The 26,214-nt window shown below is 47.9% G+C and overlaps 1 protein-coding gene across 3 annotated transcripts; it reads left to right on the top strand.

Moving 5' to 3' along the window:
- The first annotated feature begins 1,812 nt into the window (after window positions 1-1,812).
- Window positions 1,813-25,077, top strand: PEF1 (penta-EF-hand domain containing 1). Of its 3 annotated transcripts, XM_070404594.1 has the most exons (6): window positions 7,441-8,510; window positions 14,043-14,477; window positions 18,083-18,359; window positions 21,597-21,752; window positions 22,221-22,364; window positions 24,107-25,077. In XM_070404594.1, the coding sequence occupies exons 2-6, from the start codon at window positions 14,094-14,096 to the stop codon at window positions 24,334-24,336; spliced, it is 1,191 nt and encodes a 396-aa protein (XP_070260695.1). In that variant the 5' UTR covers window positions 7,441-8,510; window positions 14,043-14,093; the 3' UTR covers window positions 24,337-25,077. The 3 variants fall into 3 exon arrangements, with proteins under 3 accessions (XP_070260696.1, XP_070260695.1, XP_070260694.1); XM_070404595.1 differs by lacking the exons at window positions 7,441-8,510; window positions 14,043-14,477 and adding an exon at window positions 1,813-1,853; XM_070404593.1 differs by lacking the exon at window positions 7,441-8,510 and having other exon boundaries at window positions 13,212-14,477.
- The last annotated feature ends 1,137 nt before the right edge of the window (window positions 25,078-26,214 follow it).

The following is a 26,214-nucleotide window of genomic DNA, read 5'->3' as shown; positions in this document are numbered from 1 at the left end:
TGTATGGCCCACAAATTATATTAGTATCCAACTGGCCCTTGGCAGAAAAAAAAGTTCCCCACCCCTGGGATGAAGAGGAGCCATTGTAGACTGTCCAGTGGGCAAGCAACATAATCAGCACTGTGATTTTAGAAAGTGCCTGGCTAGATAGATGGGCTGGAATGGATAACATCTGATAATATATTCACTTGTTTATTGTTTTAAAAATATAGTGTCAGGTACTGTGTTAGGTACTGGGGATATAATGAGAAGCAAACCCAGACACAATCTGTGCCCACATGGAAGAATTTAACAAATTAATCAGATAAGTGTGCTAAGAAGTGTAGAGCCTGAACCACCAAGTGGTAAGTAAGTATAGGACTATAAAGTCACTTTGTAACCAGGATTTGACCTGCTTTAGGGACCAGTCAAGACTTCCCTGCTGAGAATTAGGTATCCATTTGTGAACTCTGCTAAAAAAAAGAAAAAAAAAAAGACACCTACTAAGATAAGGGCTCCCGGAGGCTAACTGGACTCATTTTAAAAAGCAGAGCCTAGTAGCCATTTCTGCACAGGGGCCTCTTATGCAAACTGCACTTCAGAGAGAGGCCTGCACTGAGCTGCCTGCCTGTACTGCATTTCTGCCATCCCAAGGTCATACAGTTAGAAAGCCAGCCCTCATAAAGGTTTCCTAGAGTCCTATTTCAACCAAAAGCATTGAGGGTTTCCAGAGCTGTGTGGCTGCCCTGAATCAGAGTAACTTTATTCTGATCAATCAGGACAGTGCCTTTTAGACCATTCAAATGTGAAAATTTGGAGCCCTCATTTGCATGAGGATGGACCAATCAGGAACCAGGGGCAGGGACTTCTGTCTATACAAGCCGGCTCCCCTCTGGCTCTAGGAGCTCAGTTTCTCCCCTCAGAAATGAAGAATGTGAATGTTTCCCTGGCTGAGCTAGAATACCCACTAAACTGAGTAGATTGGGGTGACTGGAGTCAAGGAGCAGAACAGAGCCTTCCAGCCAGAGGAGGGCCTAGCCCCAGGACTGTTCTACAGCTCTACAGCTCTACAGTTTTCACAGCCATGCTGTATTGCAGCTCAGCTGTTTTGCACTGAATAAAGTTTCCTTCTTCACTGCACCCCAAACTGAGATTCTTGTTGGTGTTGAATTGGAGCCAATGGTCATCTGTTGACACACTGACCCCAGTTCTAGGCCATACTCTGCCCCTAACTCACTGCCTCTTCGGACCTGTTTCCCCACTTATGAAAGAAGAGACTATTCATCTAATTTTCCTCTCCCATTTTGGGGGATTTTCCTCTCCACAAAGACCACACGCCCCACTCCAATGCTACTAATTGACTCGTGGCGTCTTGACATTAGAGCGAAGTACTGCGGCCATTGCCTTTATTCTTCCCAAGTGGCTTCTGTTCCCTGTTGTCATGGTAACCGCCTAACCACACCTCGGGCGGAAACTTGGAGTGACACAGGAACTAGTTACTGTGATGTCTCCGGTTTGCCAGGTTAAAACATGGCCACCGCCGCAACACCTAACTTAAGCTTCTCACTAAATACCCCGGTCTGACTACCCTGGAGCCTACTCTACCGCAGGAGAGAGAGGAACAACGCCACAACAGCGAGCGAACAACGTTCCGGAAACCCCCATCCGACCTTTCACTCCTCCCGCCTCTCTGGGAGGCATCCGACCACCGCCCAATGGCGTCACTTCCGTCGACCTCTGCGCCCAGGATGGACAGGCGCACCATCCAATCAAAAGTGTGGGTATGTCCCCAGGGAGCGGTTTGACACCGGAAGTCCGACCCTTCTCCGACTGGTTACGTCAGAATCGACATGGCCGGCTATCCCTACGGGCAGGTGAGTTTGTGAGGGGCAGACGAGTCCAGGCAGGGGCCCCAAACCCCAGCTGTGCCTTCTCTCCTGTTTCTCCGTGCCCTTCCTATGCTGAGGTTGACTTCAGCGAGGTCTCGCGTGGATGAGAAGGGAAAAGCGATGGTCGGTTGCGCCGGTCTCACGTTACGCAGAACTGCACGTCGCGCTCGCGAGGCTTTGGGGACCGGGGACCTGGGACCCCCCCGCCCAGACTCAGGCTGGGCTTGGCCCGGGCCGCGCGCGTTCCCGGAGCTCCCGCAGGGTGCCGGGCGGGGTCGTGGGCGCCAGCACCGCGTTTAGAGCACTGGTCCGTCGTCGGTATCATTTGGGGCGTCGGATAAAAGCACACCCCGGACGTATTGCATCCGAATAATCAGGAGAATCTTTGGTTTTGGTTGACTCCACACGTGAGCTTGTTTGACTGCTTGGTACCTGGTCCAGCGCCTCCGTTTCAGACCCAGGAAAAATGAAACGCAGAGAAGACACACACTTCCCCGAAGTCGCCAGGCAGTGAGGCAGCAGACCCTGGAGCTGTCAGCAAATGCTGCTTCTCCGCCTGCCAGCCCTTCTTGATCCAGCCACGAGCACCCAGCCAGGCGATGCTGTGGCCGCAGCCCTTCGTTGGCGGGGAGAAGGGCTGAGGGAGGAAGTACGGTTGGGAGGCGGGAAGGTTCCCCCGAGCGCGGTGTTGTGCCTGCCGGAGCCGAAGCTTCCTACTCGGTAAAATAGGGCCAAGCAACAGGCTCTACCCGGTACTGGTAGAGCCATTCCGAAGAGGAACGAAGGGATGCTTGTAAGCCGTTTGGCACCACCAAGAGTGTAACGGGTGTTACCTTTTCGTGTTTAATTTTTACTAGACTCCTCGAAGGCCAGTGCTGGGAGGGCCCTCAAAATAGTCCCTTCATTTAAAAGGAGAAAACAGCCCGGAGAGGGCTCCTGAGTTACCCAAGATCACACTCATTTAGGAGATAAAACCCATGCAGGAAAAAAATGGTGAAACTAGGTCATACGGGGTATTACAGAGTGCTCAGTGGGGTCCAGTTAACATGCCAAAAGATGGGCCAAGAACCCCCGCAGGGAGTGCAGCCCGTGCAGTTTTTGCACACGCTATTTGGATCTCCGTTCTCTCAATCATGACGACCTGGGAGGCATACTAGCAGGGAGTCTCATCCCCAGTTTATAGCTGAGGAACCAGCCCAAAGAGGTTAAGTGGCTTGTCCAAGGTCATACATAGCAAGCAAGCGAGGGGATGAGGCCAGGGCTAGAACTTAAACTCCTTTCATTGCATACTTAGCCGAGGTAGGAAAGAGAGAGGCCAGCATGGGCCGCAATTAGGAGGAAGTACTATAACCTAGCAGTGTTTCTCCATTCTATTTTCTGAGTCTTGTGAAATGTTAATAGGTATTGCTAATGGAGGAAGATTCTGCGGTTAAATAAGTCCACAGAATACTCTGTTAAATAGAGCTGAACAGTTTCACCACAGGGCATCTCAGTATTTCTTAAGCTTACTTAACCATGGGGACCCCCCCCCCCCCCCACCACCACTTTTCTTAATGTGTAGTCTTTTTTTTTTTTAATACTAGTATTCTGAGAAACCTGGTTTGGGTAAACATTGTCACCGTGCATTGTTTTTCAGTGGATGGTCTGCATCCGAATCACCTGGGAGCTTGTTAAAAAAAGCACACTTTGGGGTTCCGCCATAGACCTGTTGTGCAACTAGGAAGTGCCTTACGTTTTAATAAGCTTTTGGAGGTAATTTGTATGCGTCCTAGAGGAAGTGACATAGAATTTAAGAGCCTGAACTTCCAGGTTGGACGGAACGAGGCTAGAATTCTAATTCTACTACTTAATAGTTATATGCCCTTGGACAAGTTTATCTAAGGGCTTGGAGCCTCCGTTTCCTACTTGTAAAAAGAGGACTGATACGTCATAGGACTGAAATGAGGATGAAGTATGATAAAACCTACAGGAAGCTTGGCACATTGCTAACACGTAGTGTGTGCCAGCGCATGGTGGCATAGTTCTTGCTGCTGCGATTGTTGTTATCATGTCATGCTGCCTGGGCCTATGCTCAGTGAAATATTGAAAAGGAGTACAGAGAAACATGTCTGGAATAGAAGAAGAAGTGCTTTTGTTTCCCCATCATACCCTTGTCTACCTCTTCAGCTCCTGGTCCATGGTATCCCAGAAAAGGAAATGGGTTATTTTAAAGCATCCAAACGCATAGCGCCACTTCCCTTCCACCTGGTACATAGCCCTGGAGGATTCCAGCTTATTATTAGGAGTCAAAACTAATTTTCCACTTCCTCTAGCCCAGGGTCCTCAAGCATGGCTATGTGTTCGAGTAGTAAAACTCAAGTACCCTTTGGTCCTGTGGAGGAGCCAGCCTGATGGGTTTCAATGCTTAGAGCTTGGTCTCTGAGGCCAGAGAGATTTGGCTTCAAATCCTTGCTCTGCCTGTTGCTTGCAGAAAGTTCTTGGAAAAGTCTGAGGCTTGGTTCCCCTTCTTTAAAAGGGGGTTGCAATGAGCTAATCCATGTAAAGTGCCTGATACGGTGTTTTGGTATAGTAATTACTCCACGTGGAAAAGGGATACAGATATATGAATGGTACAGACAGTGTACTAAGTATTAAATGGGAGTAAGTGTAATGTGCTAGGACAGCACAGCTGGGATACCTAAACTCAGTCTCCAGGAAGAATGATTTCCTAAAGGAGGTGGCATTTAAGCCCCACATTGAATCCCCAGTAGGAGTTAGCTAGGTGAAGAAATGCATGGTATTCCAGTAGAGGGAATATATGCTCCAAGGCCAGGAAGCAAGTGAGAGCCCAGTATTTTGGAGGAATTTAAGGAGATTAGTCCATGTGCTGTGAAGAGGGAGAAATGGGTAAGAAATGAAATGAGAAAGGTAAGCAAGGATCAGATACCTTTTGAGGAGCGTGGACTTGGTCCTAAGAGAAGTGAGGGAACTGCTGACGCGTTTTCTCCCATTTGTGCTTTGGAGCTGTTACCATGGAGCACTGTGGGAATGGGTTGAAGCAGGAGGGACTGGAGGCAGGGAGACCAGTTTCAAAGCTGTTGAACTAATCTGGGTCAGAGAAAACAGTGACCTGGTGAAAATGGTTTGAGAAGCATTTGGAAGGTAGAGTTGAGGAAACTTGGTGTCGGAGGGGAGGAAAGAGGAGGTGCCCAGGAAGGCACTAGGGTCTCCCACTCACTGAGATGGGAACACAGAGGAATAGATTTGGGGGGAAGGTCCAGGAGGGTGTTGGATACCTGGGTCTGCAGCTCAGGTGAAATGAAGCTGGAGGGAAAGGTGGAACCTTTGGAGTGTCAGCTCAGACATGGTAATTGAAATCTTGGGACACTTCCTGGCTCACTGTTTATTGGCTGCAGATTTCTGGACTTTAAATATTTTAGGAGGTTCTGCTGGTGAATGTCCGAGCCACTCCTGTCTCACGATTGTTTTACCCAAGCATGTCAAACTCTCTGCCTGCAGGCCGCATGCAGCCCACAACAAATATTGGTATGTCAATACCAATATAATGGTATGTAAGAAACATTTTAATAGAAGTTTTGTAACTTAATTTTTACAGTATCCTGTTATACATAATTATTAATAACGGATTACAACATTCGCTAATGACAGATTACTATAATTGTATTGCATTCATTTCCCTTACGCGCAGGCGCACCATTTCTCTCCACTGATACTAGCAGTGAATATTTTAGCAGAAGATTGACATGTCATTAGTCTTGTACTGAGTTGTTTGGTGTGTGCAACAGGAAATATTTTGCTTTTGGAGAACAAGAAAAATAGGTTTATTTGCTTATTAATTTGTGCAGTTATTCAGTGTCTGGTAAGTTAATGTTCAAGAAAAAATATTAATTTTTATTAAAATATTTTATTATTTTATGTTAATGATTACTCACTTATTTTAGGCTTTTGTATACAGCATATCTCTATCGAAATAAACCTACGTTTCTATGAAAATTGAAGCTTTTTTTTGTGGCCCACATAAACTTAAGCCTTGTTTATTTGGTCCATATTAGCCTTTGAGTTTGACATACTTGGTTTAACCCCTTAGAATAGGCTCTAGCCTCCTCCAGCAGGCACTTGAAGGATAGCTCTGGTTCCCCATCAGGACTCAGCATGGGTCAACCTTTGACCCTTCCAAGCTTCACAAGAGTCTTGGATGTAGAAGCATGAGCCTTCAGAGCCAAAAGAAAATAGAGGACTTTCTGAGTGGGTTATTTGGGGTGTGAGCTCCCATCACTTGCAGGAATACAGACAGATTCCAAGATTCCAAGATTGACTGAAAGGTTGGACTGTAGGGTCTTTGGGATTTCTTACAATACGGTGGCTCTCAAATTAGGTCTAGGAACTGGGGTGCAAAAAGAATAAGATTCTTCTGCATCTCCCTGATTCCTGCGCTTGAAACCTCTGAAAGAGCACTAATCCAACCCTTCCCCCTACACCCCTTCTACAGTAGAAGTCCATCATATTTGACAGATGCATTTAGGACAATCCCTGGCGTCGGCACATGGTAGATGCCCACACATTTATTGAAGAGAGTAGTGTAGTGGAGTCATGCAGATCCTGATTAGAATCCCAATTCACCTGTTTTAGCTGCATCATCACAGGCACAATATTAAACTCTCTGCACCTTAATTTTCTCATCTGTAAAATGGAGATAATGCTGCTTTCTTAGGGAATAAAACTACTCTTACAGGACTGAGGATCAGTGAGAGCCAATTGAACTGGAAGCATTTAGCAGACTAAAGCCTCAATAAAATGTTAATTGCCCCTCTTCCACCCATTTCTGTGATGCTTTGGAAACCATGGTTACTGAACTGTCTCCTGTCGTCGTCACCCCCCTCCCCGCCCCTTTCACGATCTTGTGTTTATCAACATGAAATGCTCTTGGGAAAACTCTTAAAAAGGTTGACGGCATGGAGTAGTATAAAAGAACCTGGAGTCGGGATTCTGGTTTTCATTTCTGGTTCAGACCTTTACTGACAACTTGATGACCCTGGAACCTCTTTTCCAGCCTGGATTCTGCCTCAGTCGGTGGCTCCACTTCATATTTTTGTGCAGCTAGAAATCTGTCATTCCAAGCATTTTCCTTTCCTCCCTCCAGCTCTTCCCTAACCTAATTAGTTGCCAAGTCATGTCTAGTCTGTCTCTGAAATAGCTTCAGAATTCATCCTGTGCTCTCAGTCTCCAAGCCTGCTATCTGGCTCAAGCCCTGCCAGCCTGGGGCTTAGCCTACCGCCTCCCCCTCTCGTAGCTACTGCCCTCCCCACTAGCTCATCCTCCACACCGCCGCTGGTTAATTCTCTAAACAGGCTCTGATCTTGTTCCTTCCCACTGGAAACCCTTCTATGGTGCTCTGTTTCCTCCAGCATAAAGCCCAAACTCTTCAGAGTGGTAGTCACTTGTTTAGATTATTATGGAGACTTGCAGGTGCCAGGCACTGTGCTGGATCCTGAGGTACCGTGATGAATGAGTCCCACTGTCTGCCCCTGGGGAGCTCACTGGTGCATGGAGACAGAAACAGAAACTACTCTTAAGATACCAATAACTCACCAGCTAACTGAAGTGCTGCAGGAGAGGTGTATAAAGAGCCTACCGCTCAGTTCTTGCCTCTGCCCCCTGCTTTTTAGCCTATTCCTTGACCACTCCATGCTTGCTCCTAGATCTGTACCTGCGCCTTTGTCTCTCTTCTCCCTTCTGTCTGGAATGTCCTTTTCTGCCTTCCTTTTGGAGAAGGCCTATGCGTCCTTCACTGCCAGCTTCAATGATACACCTGCCTCCTCCAGGAAGCCTTCCTTGACACACTTCATGAGTTTTTCATCTGATTGCCCATTTATCATTTGACAAACAGAACGGAATTCCTCAGCTCATGCCTCCTTGGTAGCGTTTAAGTAGATTTTTCTGGTGGTATTGATCAGACTATCATAATTATCTGTGGGCTCCTTGAGGACAGACCCTATATAGTTTTGTGCCCCCAGGCCTAGCATAATGTCATCACCCTGTAAATGCTTGCTAAATGAAGTCTTTCAACAGTTGTGCACCTGAGTTTCTTCATCTAAAAATGATCCTACTAGTTTCTTCCTTCTTTCTGTTAGAGGATTTGCCGAAGACCACCGCATAGCAGCACTGGCATGAAAGTGCAACAAGGAGTTTGGAAGCCCATAAACCTTGGGCGTCAGCAGGGCTGATGCCAGCACAGATTGCTCTTGCTGAGATTGCGGGGTCTGGAAGCATTCCCTGACCTGATAATCTTTGAGTAAATGTCTACTGGTCTCTACCGACTTTCGATTCTATCTGCTTACTATGTGCTCTGCCTACATGCTTTACTAAAAGCAATTGTATGACCAAGCTGAATAAAAACAGGCAAGACTAGGACTCGTCGTTCCTCTCCCAAAAGAAGTTCCACCTGGCCCCCATGCTTAAAACTTATTTCTTGAATAGTGTCTTCATTGTGCATTGGCCCTCCTGCAGTCCCTCCTAAACCCACTGTGCAGGTCATGGCAAGTGGCGCCTGAACAGGTACTTGAGAAGGTTCGCCTGAGGGGAACGAAGTGAAGTGGAAGTTCACTGAACGCACAAGCCTGTGCCAGCTGTGGAGTCGCAACCGTAAGTGAACGGGGACTTTTCTGAAATTAGCCAGGCCATTATGGGGCAAAATTCGAGTAAAGGGGAAAAACATTATTGTAGACTGTTGGCTTGCATGCTCAAGGAAAAGGGAATTAAGGTGTCAGAAGGTACTCTCTTAGTTTTTGCATATCATCATAGAACATAATCCCCGGTTTCCTGATGAGGGCACGTTAGATGTAGAGTGTTGGCAAAGAGTAGGACAGAACTTGAAGAGAGCTCATCAGCAGGGGGAAAACTTGCCCCCAAATTGTTTCTCCTTGTGGAGCATGGTATTGCACTTGCTGGAGCCTTTTAGAGAGGCAAAGGAGGCTGGACCTCTTCCCTTACACCCTCCGCTCCTACAGAGGAGCAGAAAGAAAAATTGGAGGAATGGCTTTCATGTCCTCCTCCACGTCTGTGTCCTGATCCTGAAATATTGATTCACCGCTAATAGAATCAGCTGTTCAAAAAGCTATCCGAGAGGAGAGACAGTGGAGGAGAGACTTGCTTTACCTGTTATAGAGGGAGCTAACCCACATAATTCAAATTAAATACTAAGACAGCATGACAAATTTGACTTTAAAATGATAAAGGCTTTGCGTGAAAGCATAGTACAAAATGGTCCTACAGCTCCCTTTACTGGAGAAATCATGACTAACATTCCTGATGCATTCCTGCCTCCTTTCGATTGGTACGCTTTGGCTCATGCAGCCCAAGATGGAGGGGACTACTTGCTATGGAAGGGAGAATTTTTAGAGAGATGTCAAGAGCAGGCTCATACCAATTGAGGACAGAATGTCCAAATAACTTCTGAAATGTTAGCAGGACCAGGACAATACAGTGACTTGCAAAATCAGCGAGGGTATGTGCAACAAGCTAATGAGCAGATTAAACTTTGTGGAAGAAAGGCCTGGTGGGCTTTACCAGCTAAAGGGGATCCTGAGGGAGCTTTTATTAAGTGTATGCAGGGACCTACAGAATCATTTTCTGATTTTGTGGCTCACCTTACTCGAGTAGTGAGATGGCAAATACAGCATGTAATAACAAGAGACATCTTGATTCAGCAGTTAGCATGTGAAAATGCCAGTGCTGATTGTAAAAAATGTCTGACACCTCTAAGAAAAAGTGGTACCATTACAGAAATGATTCAAGCATGTCAGGATGTAGAATCAAGCACTTTTCATGCAAACTTACTAGCTGCCGCTGTAACAGTGGGGAGTAAAAAATGTTTTAATCGTGGGAAGCCAGGACTCTTCCAAAAGGAACGTAGGCAGCCAGAAAGGACTCAGGGTGGCAGACAACAGAGGAAAGGCGTGAGCATTCCACCTCCCACACCCTCCTTGTGTCCTAATGTCAGAAAGAAAATCACTGGGCTAATCAATGTAGATCTGATTTTCATAGAAATGGGCAGCCCTTAAATCAAGGCAAAGGGCGTGGCCAGCGCAGGGAAATGGCCAAAGGGGCTTTCTGCAGCCCCGTCAACAACAGGTGGCTTACGCCCTGCAAGGCCCACAGTGAATTCCCTCATCCAAGCCACTCCAGGGAATGCAGACCTTAATCTCACCCACACAGTAGCAGTCACTCGGATCCCTGACATAGCTCGGCAAGCTGTTCCTATGGGAATTGGGGGCCTTTACCACCAGGTACGTTAGGACTAGTCTTAGGAAGAAATGGAAACACTGAAAGGACTGTTTTGCCTGGAGTCATAAATTCATATTATAAGGGAAAAATCAAGGTAATACTAGAATGCAAACAGATTATGCAAGTTACCCCAGGACAAAGAATTGCTCAGCTCCTACTCATACCTTATATTCAGCAAGGTAAAGCTATAAATAGAAAAAGTGGAACACAAAATTTGGAAGCTCAAATATCTATTAAATACATGAAATTAGTAAAACCCATCCTATAATTAATTTAAAAATAAAGGGAAAACTAAGGGTTTAGTAGACCCTGAAGCTAATGTCAGTGTTATTAGTAAAGAATTCTGGCTTCCAAATTGGTCTATAGTAGAAACTATGGGATCTATTACAGGGGTCATAGTTCCTGATAATACTCAACGTAGTACTGCAGTGTTAAAATGGCAAAATAAGAAAGGATAAACAGAATGGTTTCAGCCCTATGTAGTCTCTGGAATTTCAGTCAACTTATGGGGCCGGATGTTTTGGAGGGTTTATAAGCGTGTATTGTTACCGGCAAGGGATAGCAGTTAATAACTCAGATGGAATATCAAGCTGGTCAAGGTTTAGGGAAAAATAATCAGGGGATTAGAAAACCTATTCAAGCCAAAGGGAACCCAGGAAGACAAGAAGTAGAATATCAACCTTTTTAGGAATGGCCATTAATCAATCTCCTCACCCTCATGCTAATCCTATACAATGAAAAGATAATAAACCTATATGAATAGATCAATGGCCAATAACCAAGAAAAAATCAGGGTGTGTTCATGAATTAATACAGGAACAACTGAAGGCTGGCCACATAGAGCCAACCAATAGTCCTTGGAATACTCCTATAGTGACAATATCTAAGAAGGCGACGGGAAAGTGGTGGTTGTTCCATGTTCTTAAAGCAGTTAACACTACTATACACTCCATAGGAGCTTTACAGCCTGGACTCCCAGCGCCTTCACAAATACCTCTAAATTGGTCTCTTATATAGTAGTAAATCTCAAGAATTATTTTTTCACCATTCCCTTGGCACCTCAAGATAAACAAAAATATGCCTTTTCAGTACCATGCATTAACAATGTAAAGCCTATGAAAAAATATCAATGGAAAGTTTTGTCTCAAGGCATGGCCAATAGCCCCACCTTGTGTCAAAAATAGTTGGTCAAGCTATTCAACCATTAAAAGGCAAATATCCCCAGCATTACATTATCCATTACATGGACGACTTGCTCTTGGCAAGCCCACAGGAAAAGCAGACTTTAGCAACATTTACCCAATTAAAGCAGCAGTCACCAACCGGTGGTTCGTGAGGTCCGAAAGGTTGGCAGCCACTGAATTAAAGAAAAAGACTCTCTAAATAGGGCTTAAAAGTTGCTCCAGAAAAGGTACAAAGAGAAACGCCCTTCAAATACTTAGGAACCATAATTAAAAACCAATGTGTTAAGCCTCAAAAGGTAGAAATACAAAAAAATTGCCTTAACACCCTGAATGACTTTCAGAAATTATTAAAGGACATTAATTGGTTAAGACCTTATCTAAAAATCTCTACAGAAACAATGACAAATTTACTCAATATACTTAGGGGTGACTGTGATCTTTCCTCGCCCCAAACGTTGACAGATAAAACTAGGGAGTAGTTACTAAAAATTAAACAGGCAATATCCTCAGCCCAAGGAGCACAGGTACAGCCTAAGTTGCCTGTGTTAGGACAGATTAATCCTACTATAAACAGTCCCACTTGGGTCAGCTTCCAAAATAAAGACTCTCCTGCTATTATTAAGTAAATTCACCTAGGGCAGTGGTCGGCAAACTGCGGCTCAGCAAACTGCGGCTCGCGAGCCACATGTGGCTCTTTGGCCCCTTCAGTGTGGCTCTTCCACAAATTAATGGCTATTCCACAAAATACCGACTTCTGCGCATGGGCCACGAAGTTTCAATCACACTGTATGTGGTATTTTTTGGAAGAGCCACACTGAAAGGGCCAAAGAGCCGCATGTGCCTCGTGAGCCGTGGTTTGCCGACCACGGACCTAGGGCATCAAACCTCTAAAACTGTGGTTACATATATAGAACTCATGGCTCAATTAAGACCTCAACTCAAAAAGCACTGCAGGCAGCTTAAAGAAGAAAAGCCCCAGTACATTTATCCTCCCCTTACCGGGAAGCAGTTAGAAACCTTATTTCAGACTGATTTAAATTGGCAAATTGGAATAAGTGAATATTTGGGGGAACTTAGTTGTCATCTACTAAAAGACAAATTACTACAATTTTTATATTACATCCCTATTATTATACCAAAAAATACTAGACAGGAACCTATTCCTGAAGCATTAACTATTTTTACTGATGGTTCCTCTAATGGTAAGGCTGCTTATCATACAAAAAAGTCAGACCAAGTCATCCACACTAGTCACAGTTCTGTACAAAGAATTGAATTAAAGGCTATCAAGGCTGCATTGCAAAATTTCCAGAAGCCTCTCAATATTTCTAATTCTGCCTATGCTATTGGCCTAGTAAACAAAATTGAAAATACTCGATTAAAGTCTATACTATTTAAACAGTACAGCAAATTGTACAGCAAAGACAATATCCCTTTTATATTACTCACTAGAGGCCTGGTGCATGAAAATTCGTGCACTTGGGGGAGGGCGGGTCCCTTAGTCCGGCCTGCGCCCTCTTGCAGTTCACGACCCTTCGGGGGATGTCCACCTGCTGGCTTAGACCTGCTCCCTGGGGGGATTGGGCCTAAGCTGGCAGTCAGACATCCCTCTGGCAGCCCAGGAGCCCTTGGGGGATGTCTGACTAACGGCTTAGGGAGCGGGCCTAAGCTGTTAGTTGGACATCCTTAGGGCTGCCGAGGAGGCAGGAGATGCTGCGCTGGCCAGTCATGAGCTGGCTTCTGCCTGAGCAGCACTCCCCCTGTGGGAGTGCACTGACCACCAGGGGGCAGCTCCTGTGTTGAGCATCTGCCCCCTGGTGGTCAGTGCGCATCACAGTGACCGGTCGTTCTGCCGGTAGGGTCAATTTGCATATTGCCCTCTTATTAAACATTATATCAGGGCTCATATCACCCTGCCTGGTCAATTAACAAAAGAAAATGCATATGCCAATCAGTTAGTCATTTCATTACAGCAAGCCACAGAATCTCATCAGCTTTTACATCAGCCTGCCAAAATATTATCTAAATAATTCTCAATCACTCGACGCAGGATAAACAAATTATCAAGGAATGTCCCACTTGTATGTTACATCTGCCTCAAGGGCCCAATACAGAAATTAACCCTCAAGAATTGAAAAGGGAACATATCTGGCACATGAATGTAATGCATTATACTCCTTTTGGATGTCTTGGGGCATTGCATGTCTCTGTAGAAACCTTTTCAAAGGTCCTTTGGGCCACCACATCTACAGGGAAAATGGCAAAACAAATAATTAATCATTGCCTAACTTCTTTTGCTGTCATGGGAATTCCAAAAATTATTAAAACTGACAATGGACCTGCATACACAAGCTGTCATTTCTTGCAATTTTATACAAAATGAAAAATTCAACGCATTACAGAAATACCATACAACTCCCAAGAACAGGCAATTATAGAACACCAACATCAGTGGCTAAAATCCCAACTTGAAAAACAAATAGGGGAAATACTAGAGAAATCTCCTGTAGGTAGACTACTCCAAACCTTAATTACCTTAAATTTTTTCACTTGTAATGTTGATGGTAAGACTCCAATGAAGCTACACTGGTGTGTGATGAGCCAAAGGAAAAAGGCTTGGTCAGGTGGAAGAATCCTGAGTCTGATTTATGGAAGGGTCCCGACCCTTTGTTAACATTTGGTCGAGAATATGCTTGTGTATTTCCAGGAAACTCCTCCAAGCCTGTGTGGATTCCTGCAAGGAACATCAAACTTCAACATGGATCCACGGGAGGAACTGACCAAAATATTGAAGACCTTGCACTCGGAACCTCAACCTGTACCTCCTCAACCTGTACCTCCTCAACCTGTACCACCTCAACCTGTACCACCTCAACCTGCACCACCTCAATCTGTACCACCTCAGTCTGTACCTGTGGCCGCAGACAATCAAACACCCTACCCCAAGGTAGTACTAACCCCAAGCCTCGTGCAGAGGCTAAGGAATACGAGGCGAACGAAGCAGACAAGAAACAGTTTGGAAATGACATGGGGGATGGTGAAGAAGACAATTCAGAAAGCTGAGCAAGTTTGTGAGGATACAAGAATCCCGAGAACACCTGAGAATGTTTTCCTTGCCACGCTAGCAGTCATCAGTTGTGCGGTAATACTACTAGGGGCACATGGGGAATTGTATTAGACTTATGTTCCTGACCCTCCATGGATGAGACCCCTTACTTGGGCTGATCTCCCGCCTAGTATAGTCACCAATAATATCAAGCACCTTGTTCATCCCAGGGGACCACAGATAGGACAAGGAAGTATCTGGGCAAACTATAATTATACGGGTGTCACCACACAGCTTCCCTTTTGTATGACAAAGAATCAAACTACTGCACCTTTGTGTGTAGAATTAAAGAGAGGTCTTTGGTTAGCATAGACACCAAAGGAAGTGGGGGAGGGGGGGCAAAAGCCCACATACATCTACTATCCCTGGTTGCCCCAGAAGAGGTACAGAAGATGTAACATTATTAAGATATCCCCCCCGCTAAGCCATTATGTAAAAATTTTTATAAATGATACCCCACAGGGGAAGAAATTAATTGGCAGGACTGTTATAGTGCCTACCCCACCAACAGCAATCTTAATAATAGTTTTTCCTTTGTGAATTGGTGTCCCCATGGGTCTGCATATAGTAGCAATCACACCTTAAAATGGAAAGGGACTGTGTCCTGCCTGTATGTTGAATCTAATCACTCCACCTCGTGGCATGGAGGAGGATTTGTTGGATCTCAATTACAACATGATCATTGGCCCCTACAAAACACGTAATGGAAATTAGCTGCTGCACTTGCACCTATAGAATGGTACAGTTATCACTCTAGCTTAAATAACTCTACTCATACTTACATCTTATGGGGAACTCCAAATAAGACAGTATTTGCCATCACCTGTGTATCTGATCTTGTACTCCTCTCGGGCCCCATCCAGGTGTGCCTTAATGCAAGTTAATTGCATAAGGCCGTGGTCGGCAAACCGTGGCTCGCGAGCCACATGCGGCTCTTTGGCCCCTTCAGTGTGGCTCTTCCACAAAATACCACGTGCAGGTGCGCATGTACAGTGCGATTGAAACTTTGTGGCCCATGCACCAAGTCAGTATTTTGTGGAAGAGCCACACTGAAGGGGCCAAAGAGCCACATGTGGCTCGCGAGCTGTGGTTTGCCGAGCCGCAGTTTGCCGACCACTGGTAAAAGGTATCATGCACAGGCTGCACACTATCCCATTGTGTTAATTCCACCTATCAAAAGGATTCCCTCATGATATTAAGACAACTTGCTTTCACTTGGGTTCCTACTAACCTAACCGAGCCTTGGGAATCTCATCAAACCTACCAACGGTTACATGACCTAGTAAAAATCTTAAAATGACAAAAAAAATTCCTTGGCAGGTTAATTGCAGGACTCTTTGCTCTAGTATTACTTACTTACTTCTGTGGGAATTGCTGCTTCATCCATGGTACAAACTGTTCAAACTTTTCAGTTCGTACAACAAGTTAAGAAAAATGTAACCAAGACCATGTCCATACAAAAAAGAATTGACAGTCAATTTGAAATAGAATTATCAGCACTAAAATCTACAGTTCTATGAATGAGTGATAAAATCCACAGCTAAGAGCAAAGAATGTCCCTATAGTATCATCATAATTTTTCCCAGATTTGTGTGATCCCCGTTCCTTATAACAGCACCTTACACCCTTGGGAATCAGTAAAAAATCACCTTCTTGGTACTTAGGGTAAAGCTAACACAACCCTTGATATTTTAGAATTACAACAACAAATTGCACAATTATCCCCGGCAAACTTACAAACTAGTTTCTTAGATGCCTGGCAACAATTTAAAATGGACATGGAAAAATACAATCCTTTTCATTGGATCTCCCTACATGTACCTTTTAGCATAACCACTATTGTCTTTCTTATTCTTGGGTTTTTGTGTTTATTTTTAGGCTGCAAATGTGAATGAAAAGTCTCAAAAAGACTTAAGCCCTACAGACGGCATACACTTTTCAAGGTTTATTAAGAAAACAAAGGGAGATGCTAGAGACGACCGCATAGCAGCACTGGCATGAAAGTGCAACAAGGAACTTGGAAGCCCATGAACCTTGGGCATCAGCAGGGCTGATGCCAGCACAGATTGCTCTTGCTGAGATTGCGGGGTCTGGAAGCATTCCCTGACCTGATAATCTTTGAGTAAATGTTTACTGGCCTCTACCGACCTTCGATACTATCTGCTTACTATGTGCTCTGCCTACATGCTTTACTAAAAGCAGTTGTATGACCAAGCTGAATAAAAACAGGCAAGACTAGGACTCGTCGTTCCTCTCCCAAAAGAAGTTCCACCTGGCCCCCATGCTTAAAACTTATTTCTTGAATAGTGTCTTCATTGTGCATTGGCCCTCCTGCAGTCCCTCCTGAACGCGCAGTGCAGACTGTGGCAAGGATTGTTGACAGGATTCTGCCAGTAGCATTTGTGTGTATGTGAAAGTGCTTTGAAAACTGTACACGTGAGGGCTTTAATGCAGGGCGGGAAGGAAAGGGTTCAGTTGCTGCCAGAATGTGATAGGGAAGGCCAGAAGACCTGTCTGGCAGCCCCTGCTTTGTTGGCCTCAGGGCATTTCTGAAGGTGCCCTATGCCAGATGCAGTTTATGGCTTTGTTCACAGGGCTTATTGTGGAGCAGCTACTTCCTGGCTTGGTGTCCAGCCTGTTCTTTGGGTGTGCCTAGACTTTGCACAGTCCCCACCCCCTTTTCTATCGTACCCTGGAATCTTGTTCCCTATTGCTTAAGGAAAGAATGCTGTAGCAGGAGCAGTGGGAGTCTTTGGGTTTGGGTGTGGGTGGGGAGTGATCTAGCTCCGCCTCTACCTTCAACTCATCGTATATAATAAAAGCCTAATATGCAAATCGACTGAATGGTGGAGCTATCAGTTGCTATGATGCGTGCTGACCACCAGGGGACAGACGCTCGACGAAGGAGCTGCCCAGCCCGCAGGCCCCAGGCCAGCTAAGGCAGGTGCCAGTGGCGCCCCCCCCCCCCCCATCACCCCGCTGGTAATCCTGCAGAGGAAGGCGACCTGTGGCAGCGGTGGGGGGTGGGGCTGGTGAGCAGGTGGCGCCAGACTGGCCAAGGTCAGTGCCAACGGGCCTCCCCCCCCCATCGCCCTGCTGGTTGCCCTACAGATTGGCCCTGATCACCGGCCAGGCCTAGGGAACCTACCTGTGCACAATTTCGTGCACCGGGCCCCTAGTAGTGTGATATGAACAAGTCCCTTCCCCAGTTTTGGGTGAAGAGGTTACTAGTAAATTGGGTGACCATGCCTCTCCAACTCTCTTGGGAATCATTTTCATTTTGAAGTCTCAGCTCAAATGCTGCTTTCTTAGGGAAACCCTCCTTGATTTCACCATCTCATTTGTGATCCATGGCACATGACTTATGCGTCCATTTTAAACACCTATTTCCTTATGCGGGTTCATTAGGTTGTTAGGTGTTACGGAGAGGATTTCAATGCCTCTCCTGTTAACTGTGAGCTCCTTCAGAACTTGTCACTCTCCTTTATATCTCCGCCTGAGTTTACTGCACAGGGCTTTTCTGATGATGATAATAATTTAATAATGATTTATTGATCATTTTCTTTATGCCCAACACTGTTGTTAGAACTTTTTTTTCTTATGTTAATGGTTTTCAGACTGGTACCTTGCTCTTCTTACAGGCCTCCTCAGAAACTGGAGAACAAGCGCCTGGAGCCCTTCCAAGTAGCTGCTACCCTGGTGGAGGGCAATATGGCAGCGGGGTACCCCCTGGTGGTGGTTATGGAGGAGCTCCTGCCCCTGGAGGGCCTTATGGATACCCCAACCCTGGGGGCCTCCCCTCTGGAGCTCCAGGAGGACCCTATGGTGGTGCAGCCTCAGGGACCCCCTATGGTCAGCCACCTCCAAATCCCTACGGTGCCCCGCCTCCTGCGCCTTATGGACAGGGACCTCCTCCAGGTAAGTAGGGATTTGGGGCTCTAGATGCCTCTGACCTTGTTCTCAGTTACCCAGGGCCCATCCTTGTCCTTCCTGTGGATGTGCAGGCAGCCCAGCATCTTGCTTCTAGCTTCAGCATGCATCAGCGGAATAGAAGTGTTTTAGTCAGCTTTGCTGTGGAACAACAACTCTCTGGCTACAACATCAAACATTGCTTTCTGTTGCTTGCTCACACTCATTTACTCTTGCTTACATGTCAGCAGCTATGGGTTTGGCTGCTGAGATTCTGCCCCACGTGTCTTTTCTTTCCAGGCTCCAGGCTGGAGGAACAGCCGTTATTTGAGATTTGTTCTTGTTGCAGATAAAAAAGAGCAGGAGAGTCAGCAGGAATGCGTAATACCTCTTAAAGTCTCTGCTTTCAAGTACTTTATATCTCCCACTCCTGTTCTCTTGGCCAAACCACACCTCCTGTTCCAGCCTCTTACCAATAAGATGGGAGTGGATACTCCTTATGGAGGGGCTCTGCAAGCCACCAGGCAGTGGCGAGGATGGACAACGCTCTTACAGGGGAGGCGGTGGGGGCAGGGCATAGGTGAGCAAATAATTGGAGATAATACAGCCTATCATGGGGAGAAGCCCCATTTCTGTGGGAGACTGACTGCTGTATGTAGAAAGGCAAGGAGTGTAGCTGTTGAACGCTTGGGCTTTTGAGATCAGACAACCTACTGACCTGACCAGATTATTTTACCTCTTTAAGTGTTAGTGTTGACATCTGTAAAATGGGCAAGTGTCCCTCACAACATTGTTAATAAGGATAAAATAAGAATGTGCAGGTAAACATGAGCACAGTGTCTGACATATGGGAAGGGCTTAATAAGCAATATTCTCTGAGAGAACTTGTACGGAGACATTCTTAGCAAAGAGGTGTCAGCATTTAGTGTGATAGCAGATATGGCAAGGGCCTTACCACTAACAGATGCTGAGGCAGGCAGATGGTGGGATGAGTTAGGGGAAGGATAAAGAGCAGAGATACTAAAGGTGAGGTACTGGACAACATGGGGAGGGAAAGGGGCCTTGAGGTACTGGACAACATGGGGAGGGAAAGGGGCCTTGGCTATTCAGTGGAGGCAGAGAATCTTGGGTGAGGGTTTCAGGCTCAGTGAAGGTTTCTGAGTGGTCTCAGGGGCCAGGGGAGGTGAATTCCCGGTCCCTGGTTTCCTCCCACACTCATAGCCTCTTCACCATATGCTGTTCCCAGGAGACCAAGCCAGCAGCAGGGCAGCATGGAACCCGTCTAGTGCACCTGAAGGGCCTCCTGGGAATGGCATTGCGGGGAAGCTGCAGCATCTTAGCAGATGTACCCAGGCAGGAGCCTCTGAGGGCGATGTTCAAACCATGGGGTTCTAAACACTGAGCTGTGGCGTTTATCTTGGCAGAGCCCAGAGCTTCTGGCCATTTGCTTTTAGCTCAGCAGCTTCATGGTGGATTTCCTCATCCTTTCAAAATCTTGTCTCTGAGCCTACATGAGGTCATTGTAGGGAACCCTTATATTGGAGGCTTATCCCTCCAGGGCCTGAGACCAGAGATAATCTCTGGGGCTGCAGAAGAAAGGAAAGATGTGCCTTAGGCTCTTAGCTGCTCTCTCTGCAACTCTTCACCCATCTGGCCACCCACCATTGCCTCCTCTGCAGTGCGGCTGGTGGCTCCTGGAGCAGTGCTCTAAAGTGTGATCCATATATCACCTGCAAAAAGAATGGGACTCCACCGAAAGCCCCACCTCAGCCCCACTGAGTCCGGGATCTAAGGTTGGAGCACCACTGCTCTGTAAGACAGGGTTGGCCAGTAAAGGTGCCCCACCGCCCACTGGAAATACCCGGATGCCACTCCAAACCCAAAGGGCCTTTCCAGCCTCCTCACCTGAATTGCTTCTCCCTCCCATCAACCCAGGACCCCTCGGAGTACTCTGAACGTGCTCTGTGCCTCTGTGTCTTTTCAGCTCTGTCATCCTTTCAGATCCAGTTTACTGAGTATTCCTTCCTCCGTGGAAATGGGACTGCACACATTCCAGGCCTTTTGCTACAACTTTCTGTTGCTGTTATCTGGTTTTATCATCACAGCCACCTCGGGAAGTAGGTCTGAAAAAAGGAAACAATTAGCCTGAAGTCGCACACACTAGTAAAAAAAAAAAAGGGTCAGAGCTCTTCGCTTTCAGAGCCCGGGCTCGTCTATGCAAACTGCAGGGACCACCTGTTACAGAGACTGTCCCTCTGGGGGCTGTGGCCCTCACTCCCCACGGCAAAGCTGCTGTTTTAGGAAGGATGGTGAGGCTGCCTAGTTTCCCATTCAAGGAAGCTAGATAGTCCCTCCGTCAGGCAAACCTCCTGGCCTCATCTTTGGGACTGGGTGGTGGTTTCTGTGCTCCAGTGGGGCCCGTGGCTGTCTCTGATACCGCCTGTGCGAAGGGGCCCTTTTTGTGGCCAGTTAAGTCATTAGGTTTAGCAGTACTGTGTCACTCTGGCCTTTCCTAAGATAGTCTTCTGTGCTTCTCCACTTTCATCTGTCATCCTTTCCCCTACTCTCCAGCTCACTCCACATGTCTCTTCAAGTGAGTGAGCCTTTCCTCCATCTACTGACAGACACACCAAGCTGCTTACGGTACATACTCCCAGCAGACACAGCCACACTAATAAGCTGCAGTCACATAGTGCTTAGCTTGTAGCAGGCGCTGATTTAAGGGTTTTCATATAATCATATCTTCATAATTTATGAAGTAAATGCTATTGTGGCCTCATTTTACAGATAAGAAAACTGCTACACAGAGAATTTAAATAACCAGGGGCTATAAAATGGGGGCTGGGGGCTGAGACTCTGAGGGGTCTTGGGTTGACGGAAGGAAGAAGCAATTCAGGTGAGGAGGTTGGAAGGGCCTTTGGGTCTGGAGTGCTGTTACACTGAGGCCAACTCGGCATGAATTGAGCACTTCACCTTTCTGTGCCTGCCTCTGTGCTAGCCCCTGGGGATTCAGATGAGTTAGGCTCCTGCCCAGAGGTTGCTCCAAGTCTAACCAGGAAGGTGGTTTAAAAACATGTGCACAGTGGAGTGAGCAGGGCCATAAAAGAGAAGCAGTAGGTCCCCTTAGATCTTTGTGGATAAGAGAACCCCTAGACAGGGAGGCACTTAGACTGGCTCTCACCCGCATTTCTGCGGATTGGCCTCGAGACCTTCGTTTGACTCCCTGGATTGCACCCCTTCCTGCAGGTGGCGCCCCTCCCAATGTGGATCCTGAGGCCTACTCCTGGTTCCAGTCAGTGGACTCCGATCACAGTGGCTACATCTCTGTCAAGGAGCTGAAGCAGGCCCTGGTCAACTCCAACTGGTCCACGTTCAATGACGAGACATGCCTCATGATGATAAGTGAGTACCAGCCCTTCCCTGTGGGCTCAGGCTCGGGGCAGAGCCACCCGATGTCCGACCATTCTCAGAAAAATCGTTTAGCCAGGGGGGATTTCAGACAGGAAACTGGGTTCAAGGAGCGATCTCCTAGACTGAGAGCTCTTCCCCTGAGATCTTTTCTCGAGTCCTAGGCCCTGCTGAGTCACAGGCTCACTCCATTTCCCATTCTTCAGAATGGGATCCATGCCCTGGTAGGAGATGGCAGGGAAGGGTCATCTGCCTGCAGAGAGAATGCAGTTCTGGAAGGGTGGCCAGGGCGGGGGCTGCTGTGGCACCTGATGAAGGTAAGTCGTGGGTAGAGGCATCTGGGCCTTGGGCCTGTGGTTCTGTGGAGTCTCCTGCTCCATCCAGCCTGAGGAGAAGGGCTGCCTGAGGACCCCTGGCCCTCAGCCCTGAAGCCTTCCTTCCCTCTTTCCCCGTCTCCCCAAGACATGTTTGATAAGACCAAGGCAGGCCGCATTGACGTCCACGGCTTCTCAGCCCTGTGGAAGTTCATCCAGCACTGGAAGAACCTCTTCCAGCAGTACGACCGAGACCACTCGGGCTCCATCAGCTACACAGAGCTGCAGCAAGGTGAGTGCCGTGTTCTCTTCACTCCCTAAGCAGAGCAGGGCCTTTTCTCTAGCCTCTGACTGCCAATGTCCACTGCCCTGCTAAATGTAGCCCTCAGCAGACTTACTCCTCCCCTTCTGTGGCCTGGCTGCGGCTTTGAGCCAAGACCCAGGGCAAGGGAACAGCTGGGTCTGGGGTCAGGGCTGGACTCCTGATGATGGCACTCCCGGCAGTGCCAGGTGAGACAGGCCCAGCCTACAGAGCCTTGGGGATGGAAATGTAGTAGCCCAGGGTCCTGTGAAACCAGGATGTGTGGTGTGTGTGGCTCTCTCTGCTCTCGTCTCTAGTATGCAGATTGGGAAGAGCCCTGTATGGGGCCTCAGAAAGTTGGCTTCTGTTGCTGGCTCTGCCAGAAGGCAGTTACCTTCCCCACTCGGGCCCAGACCACTCTAAATGCTGCAGTTGGGTGAGATGACCAGCCGCCACAGTTCCAGGTCTGGTTCCAGTTCTGACTCTAGAGCAGCGGTCGCCAGCTGGTGGTCCGTGAGGTCTGAAAGGTTGGCGACCGCTGCTGTAGAGGAAGGGTGTTAGTGGTCTGATGAGAATCTGACAGGCAGCTTTGCCACCTGAGATGGGGAAAGGGATCCTCAGAGAACCCAGCCCCTTGCCCTGGCTGTGGATTTCAGTCCTACTAAGGACTTCTGTGGCCGGGAGGGGAGGAGCTCACCATATCTGCACCCTGGCAGAAGGGAGAGGAGATGGCCTGTACTGATCACCTACTCTTTTGCAGAGTAAATATTGGTAAGGGTGATGTTATCACAACCAAACTAGTAGTTATTGAATGAATATTGGCTAAGCACTGTAATATGTACTTTCAACATGTTACATTATTCATTCTCCTCATGTGCTAGGTACTGTTTATTATCTCTCTCTTCCCCACCCCACCCCCCACCACCACCCCTTAGATGAAGGGTCCCTTTTGATTATCCTTTTATGGATGAGAAAACTGAGGCATGGTGTAGGCAGCATACTCGGGCCGCATAGCCAAAGGAGAGGTGAGACTAGCCTAGGGCAGTAGGTTATGCAGAGAGGAAGGAAGGAAGGAAGCCTCCCAGGCGGAGGGACATGGGCAGCAGCACATAGGCTGTGACCTTGGGACTGCCCACAGCCTTGCCTGGGTGGATGATGATGTTCTTATTATTTGTCACAACACTTACTGAGCGTCTGTTATGTGTCGGGCACTGTGCCAGGTGCTTTACATGATCTCCTTTCATCCTTACTGGAACTGACAGGTAAGTATTGTTCCCATTTAGAGATGGCAAGTCAGAGGACTAGCAAGGTTAAGTAACTTGCCAAGGGGCTGTTTTGACGCCCGAGCAGGTCCTCGGGACCCCTGTGCTGTGCTGCCTCTGCTGGTCGCACCGGCCAAGTGGTCCTAGGGGCTCAGACTTCCTTCTGTAATGCGGACGAGTCAGAGCTGAGCGTGGGTGGCCTGGTGTCATTCTGGGGCCCCAGGAGCCCCTGACTGACAGATCGTAATGGAGATTTAGAGAAAGGGACGAGGCCTTCCAGCTAAGGGAGCATCCAGGCAGAGCCCCTGCTGTGCTGCTGCCATCCTGGACAGACCCTTGGGACTTCTGTCCTCTTCCTCCTTCTGTGCTTGATCCCTCAAAGTCCCCTGAAGTGCTGTGCTCTGTGGAGCTGGCCGATGGCAGTGCTCACGATGGATTTTTGTGTCTGCTCTGTGTGCCCCTCCTCTCCAGCTCTGTCCCAAATGGGCTACAACTTGAGCCCCCAGTTCAGCCAGCTCCTGGTCTCCCGCTACTGCCCGCGCTCCGCCAACCCCGCCATGCAGCTAGACCGCTTCATCCAGGTGTGCACCCAGCTGCAGGTGCTGACCGAGGCCTTCCGGGAGAAGGACACAGCTATGCAGGGCAACGTTCGGCTCAGCTTCGAGGACTTCGTCACCATGACCGCTTCTCGGATGCTCTGACCCAGCCCATCCGTAAAGAGTGGCGTGCACTGGGGCACCTCTCCTGGCTCTTTGGAGTGGGAGAAGCATGTGGGCTGCTCTCCTTTTCCTGCTCCTCCTGATACAGCGCTGTTCGCCGAGAGGGCCGGGACCCCTGTGTCATAGCCACCAAAGAGAGGGGTCCTGGGCTTGACGTAGGAGAGGACTGGAAGTTACATATCCTTTCAGCCCTGAGCATGTAAGTGGCACAGCCTTGCAGCAGGAGCCGGAGATGCCAGTCATTGTGATCGGCTGAGCTCCAGCCTCTATCTTTCCCTTCTGTGCCCCGACATAAGTGTTCATCAGCGTTTTACCATGAGCACCTGTGTCCCCGAACCCGCTCAGTCATATCAAATGAAGCCAGTTTCTCCAAAGTGGAATCTGACCAAGCGTGAAAAAGATGTGCCCAAGGGACCAGGGGCTTGCATCCCCCTCCCATCCCCCCCACCCCTCCCCCAGGCCCACAGTCGTGTGTGTCAACTCCTAGCCACCTGGGGCTGTCCCGGCTCGGGGAGTTTGGGCAGTCTGCTCTCGGCATGTTGGGCCAGGCTGCTGCACTCCTCAGCTCGGACCCCTCCCTTGCCCACCACTCTGCCTGGCTTCAGTCCCCAGGGGACAGTTGCCACCTTCCTCTGCCAATGCCCTTTTCATTCAGAGCCAAAAGTTCAGTGAAACTGTAAGCTTCAATAAAAGGATGAACTCTGTTCCACATTTGCCACCATGCCTTCCCAGCTACAGGTTTATGTGCTCATCTGTTCTGTCACTCATTAATCCTTTCATTCAACAAAGATTTAAGTATCTACTGTGTATCACGCCACGCAGAAAGCAGCAGCTGAGGGGGCATCGTCTACATGAGGCTGCTGTCACTTACCAGGGTGAAGTTGAAGGATAGGGGGCTGGGCTCAGCTCAAGAGGCCAATTATGTGTTTTATAACTGTTTTAGGGCTGGCATTCTGGGCTGGACACAGCCACTCCAAACTTTACAGCCTGGCCTTTTTATTATCTCAAGCCCTGGTTTTATCCTCCAGACAAACTGCATTTATTAAGTCATGTTTCCCCCGTGTTTATTAAGCACAGACAGCTGTACTGGTCTGCTGGCTCTTCCGATCAGCACGATAACCAGTCTACACTGAATGTCCATAGTGAGCTGACAGAATTTCAGTCCAAAGCCCAAACACCAGACACCTGGTTTGCCCGGGGGACCTTATCATGGGTGTTGGTGTGAGAATCCTTTTGCTTTGGGGGGTGAAGGTAAGAACTCCCAAGCCCTCGGCGGGGCTCTCCTCTGCAGTGGATGGTTGGGGAAAGATACAGCTGTTTGGCAGCTCAGTGAGGCCCAGCAGGTATGTCGGCCTGGGCAGTTCAGTCCCATTCTCTGTAGGTTAGAGTCGTAGAAATAGATGCATTCCCAGAGGCCAGCCACCATCCAGAGCTCGAGCCCCTCATGGCCCCCATTTGAGTCCAGCCTCTGCTTGCCAACCTCCAGTGACAGTTCAGTGCATGCCAACCCTCTAGATGCCTGGAACCTGCCACACATTCCCCCCAAGTCCTGGGCTCCTCAGCTTTTCACTGAGCATCTCTTGCCTTGTCATCCTGGTCATGTCCCTGAATTTTCTCCAGTTCATCATAAGGCTCACATGGCACTGGGTTCAACCAGCAGAGAGTAGGGGAAGCTTCTGTTGTTTCTTTGTTCCCACTGAGCCAAGTGTCTACTGAAACCTACCTTTAGAACGATGCCAGTCATATCTGCCTTGTGCTCAGCTGGGCCTGAGGAGCCCAGGACCCAGCTTGGTCCTTGTGGACACAGTTGGTTCTGAGTGTGGGGCCAGCCCTCACACCTCATTCTGCACGCTGCACTTC

This window comes from Myotis yumanensis, unplaced genomic scaffold (genome assembly GCF_028538775.1).
Source record: "Myotis yumanensis isolate MYYU_CA2020_CCGP unplaced genomic scaffold, mMyoYum1.0.hap1 SCAF_2, whole genome shotgun sequence".
In the NCBI taxonomy this organism is placed as follows: domain Eukaryota; kingdom Metazoa; phylum Chordata; class Mammalia; order Chiroptera; family Vespertilionidae; genus Myotis; species Myotis yumanensis.
Note: the sequence above shows the minus strand (reverse complement) of the source record. Positions and strands in the feature narration are given on the sequence as shown.

Bases quoted from the DNA above. Each gene is read 5' to 3' on its own strand.
- PEF1 (XM_070404593.1), top strand. From the start codon at position 14,025: ATGCTTGTGTATTTCCAGGAAACTCCTCCAAGCCTGTGTGGATTCCTG. The intron at 18,360-21,596 runs GTAAGTAGGGAT...CCCTTCCTGCAG, and splicing joins TGGACAGGGACCTCCTCCAG to GTGGCGCCCCTCCCAATGTG. The intron at 22,365-24,106 runs GTGAGTGCCGTG...CCTCCTCTCCAG, and splicing joins CTACACAGAGCTGCAGCAAG to CTCTGTCCCAAATGGGCTAC.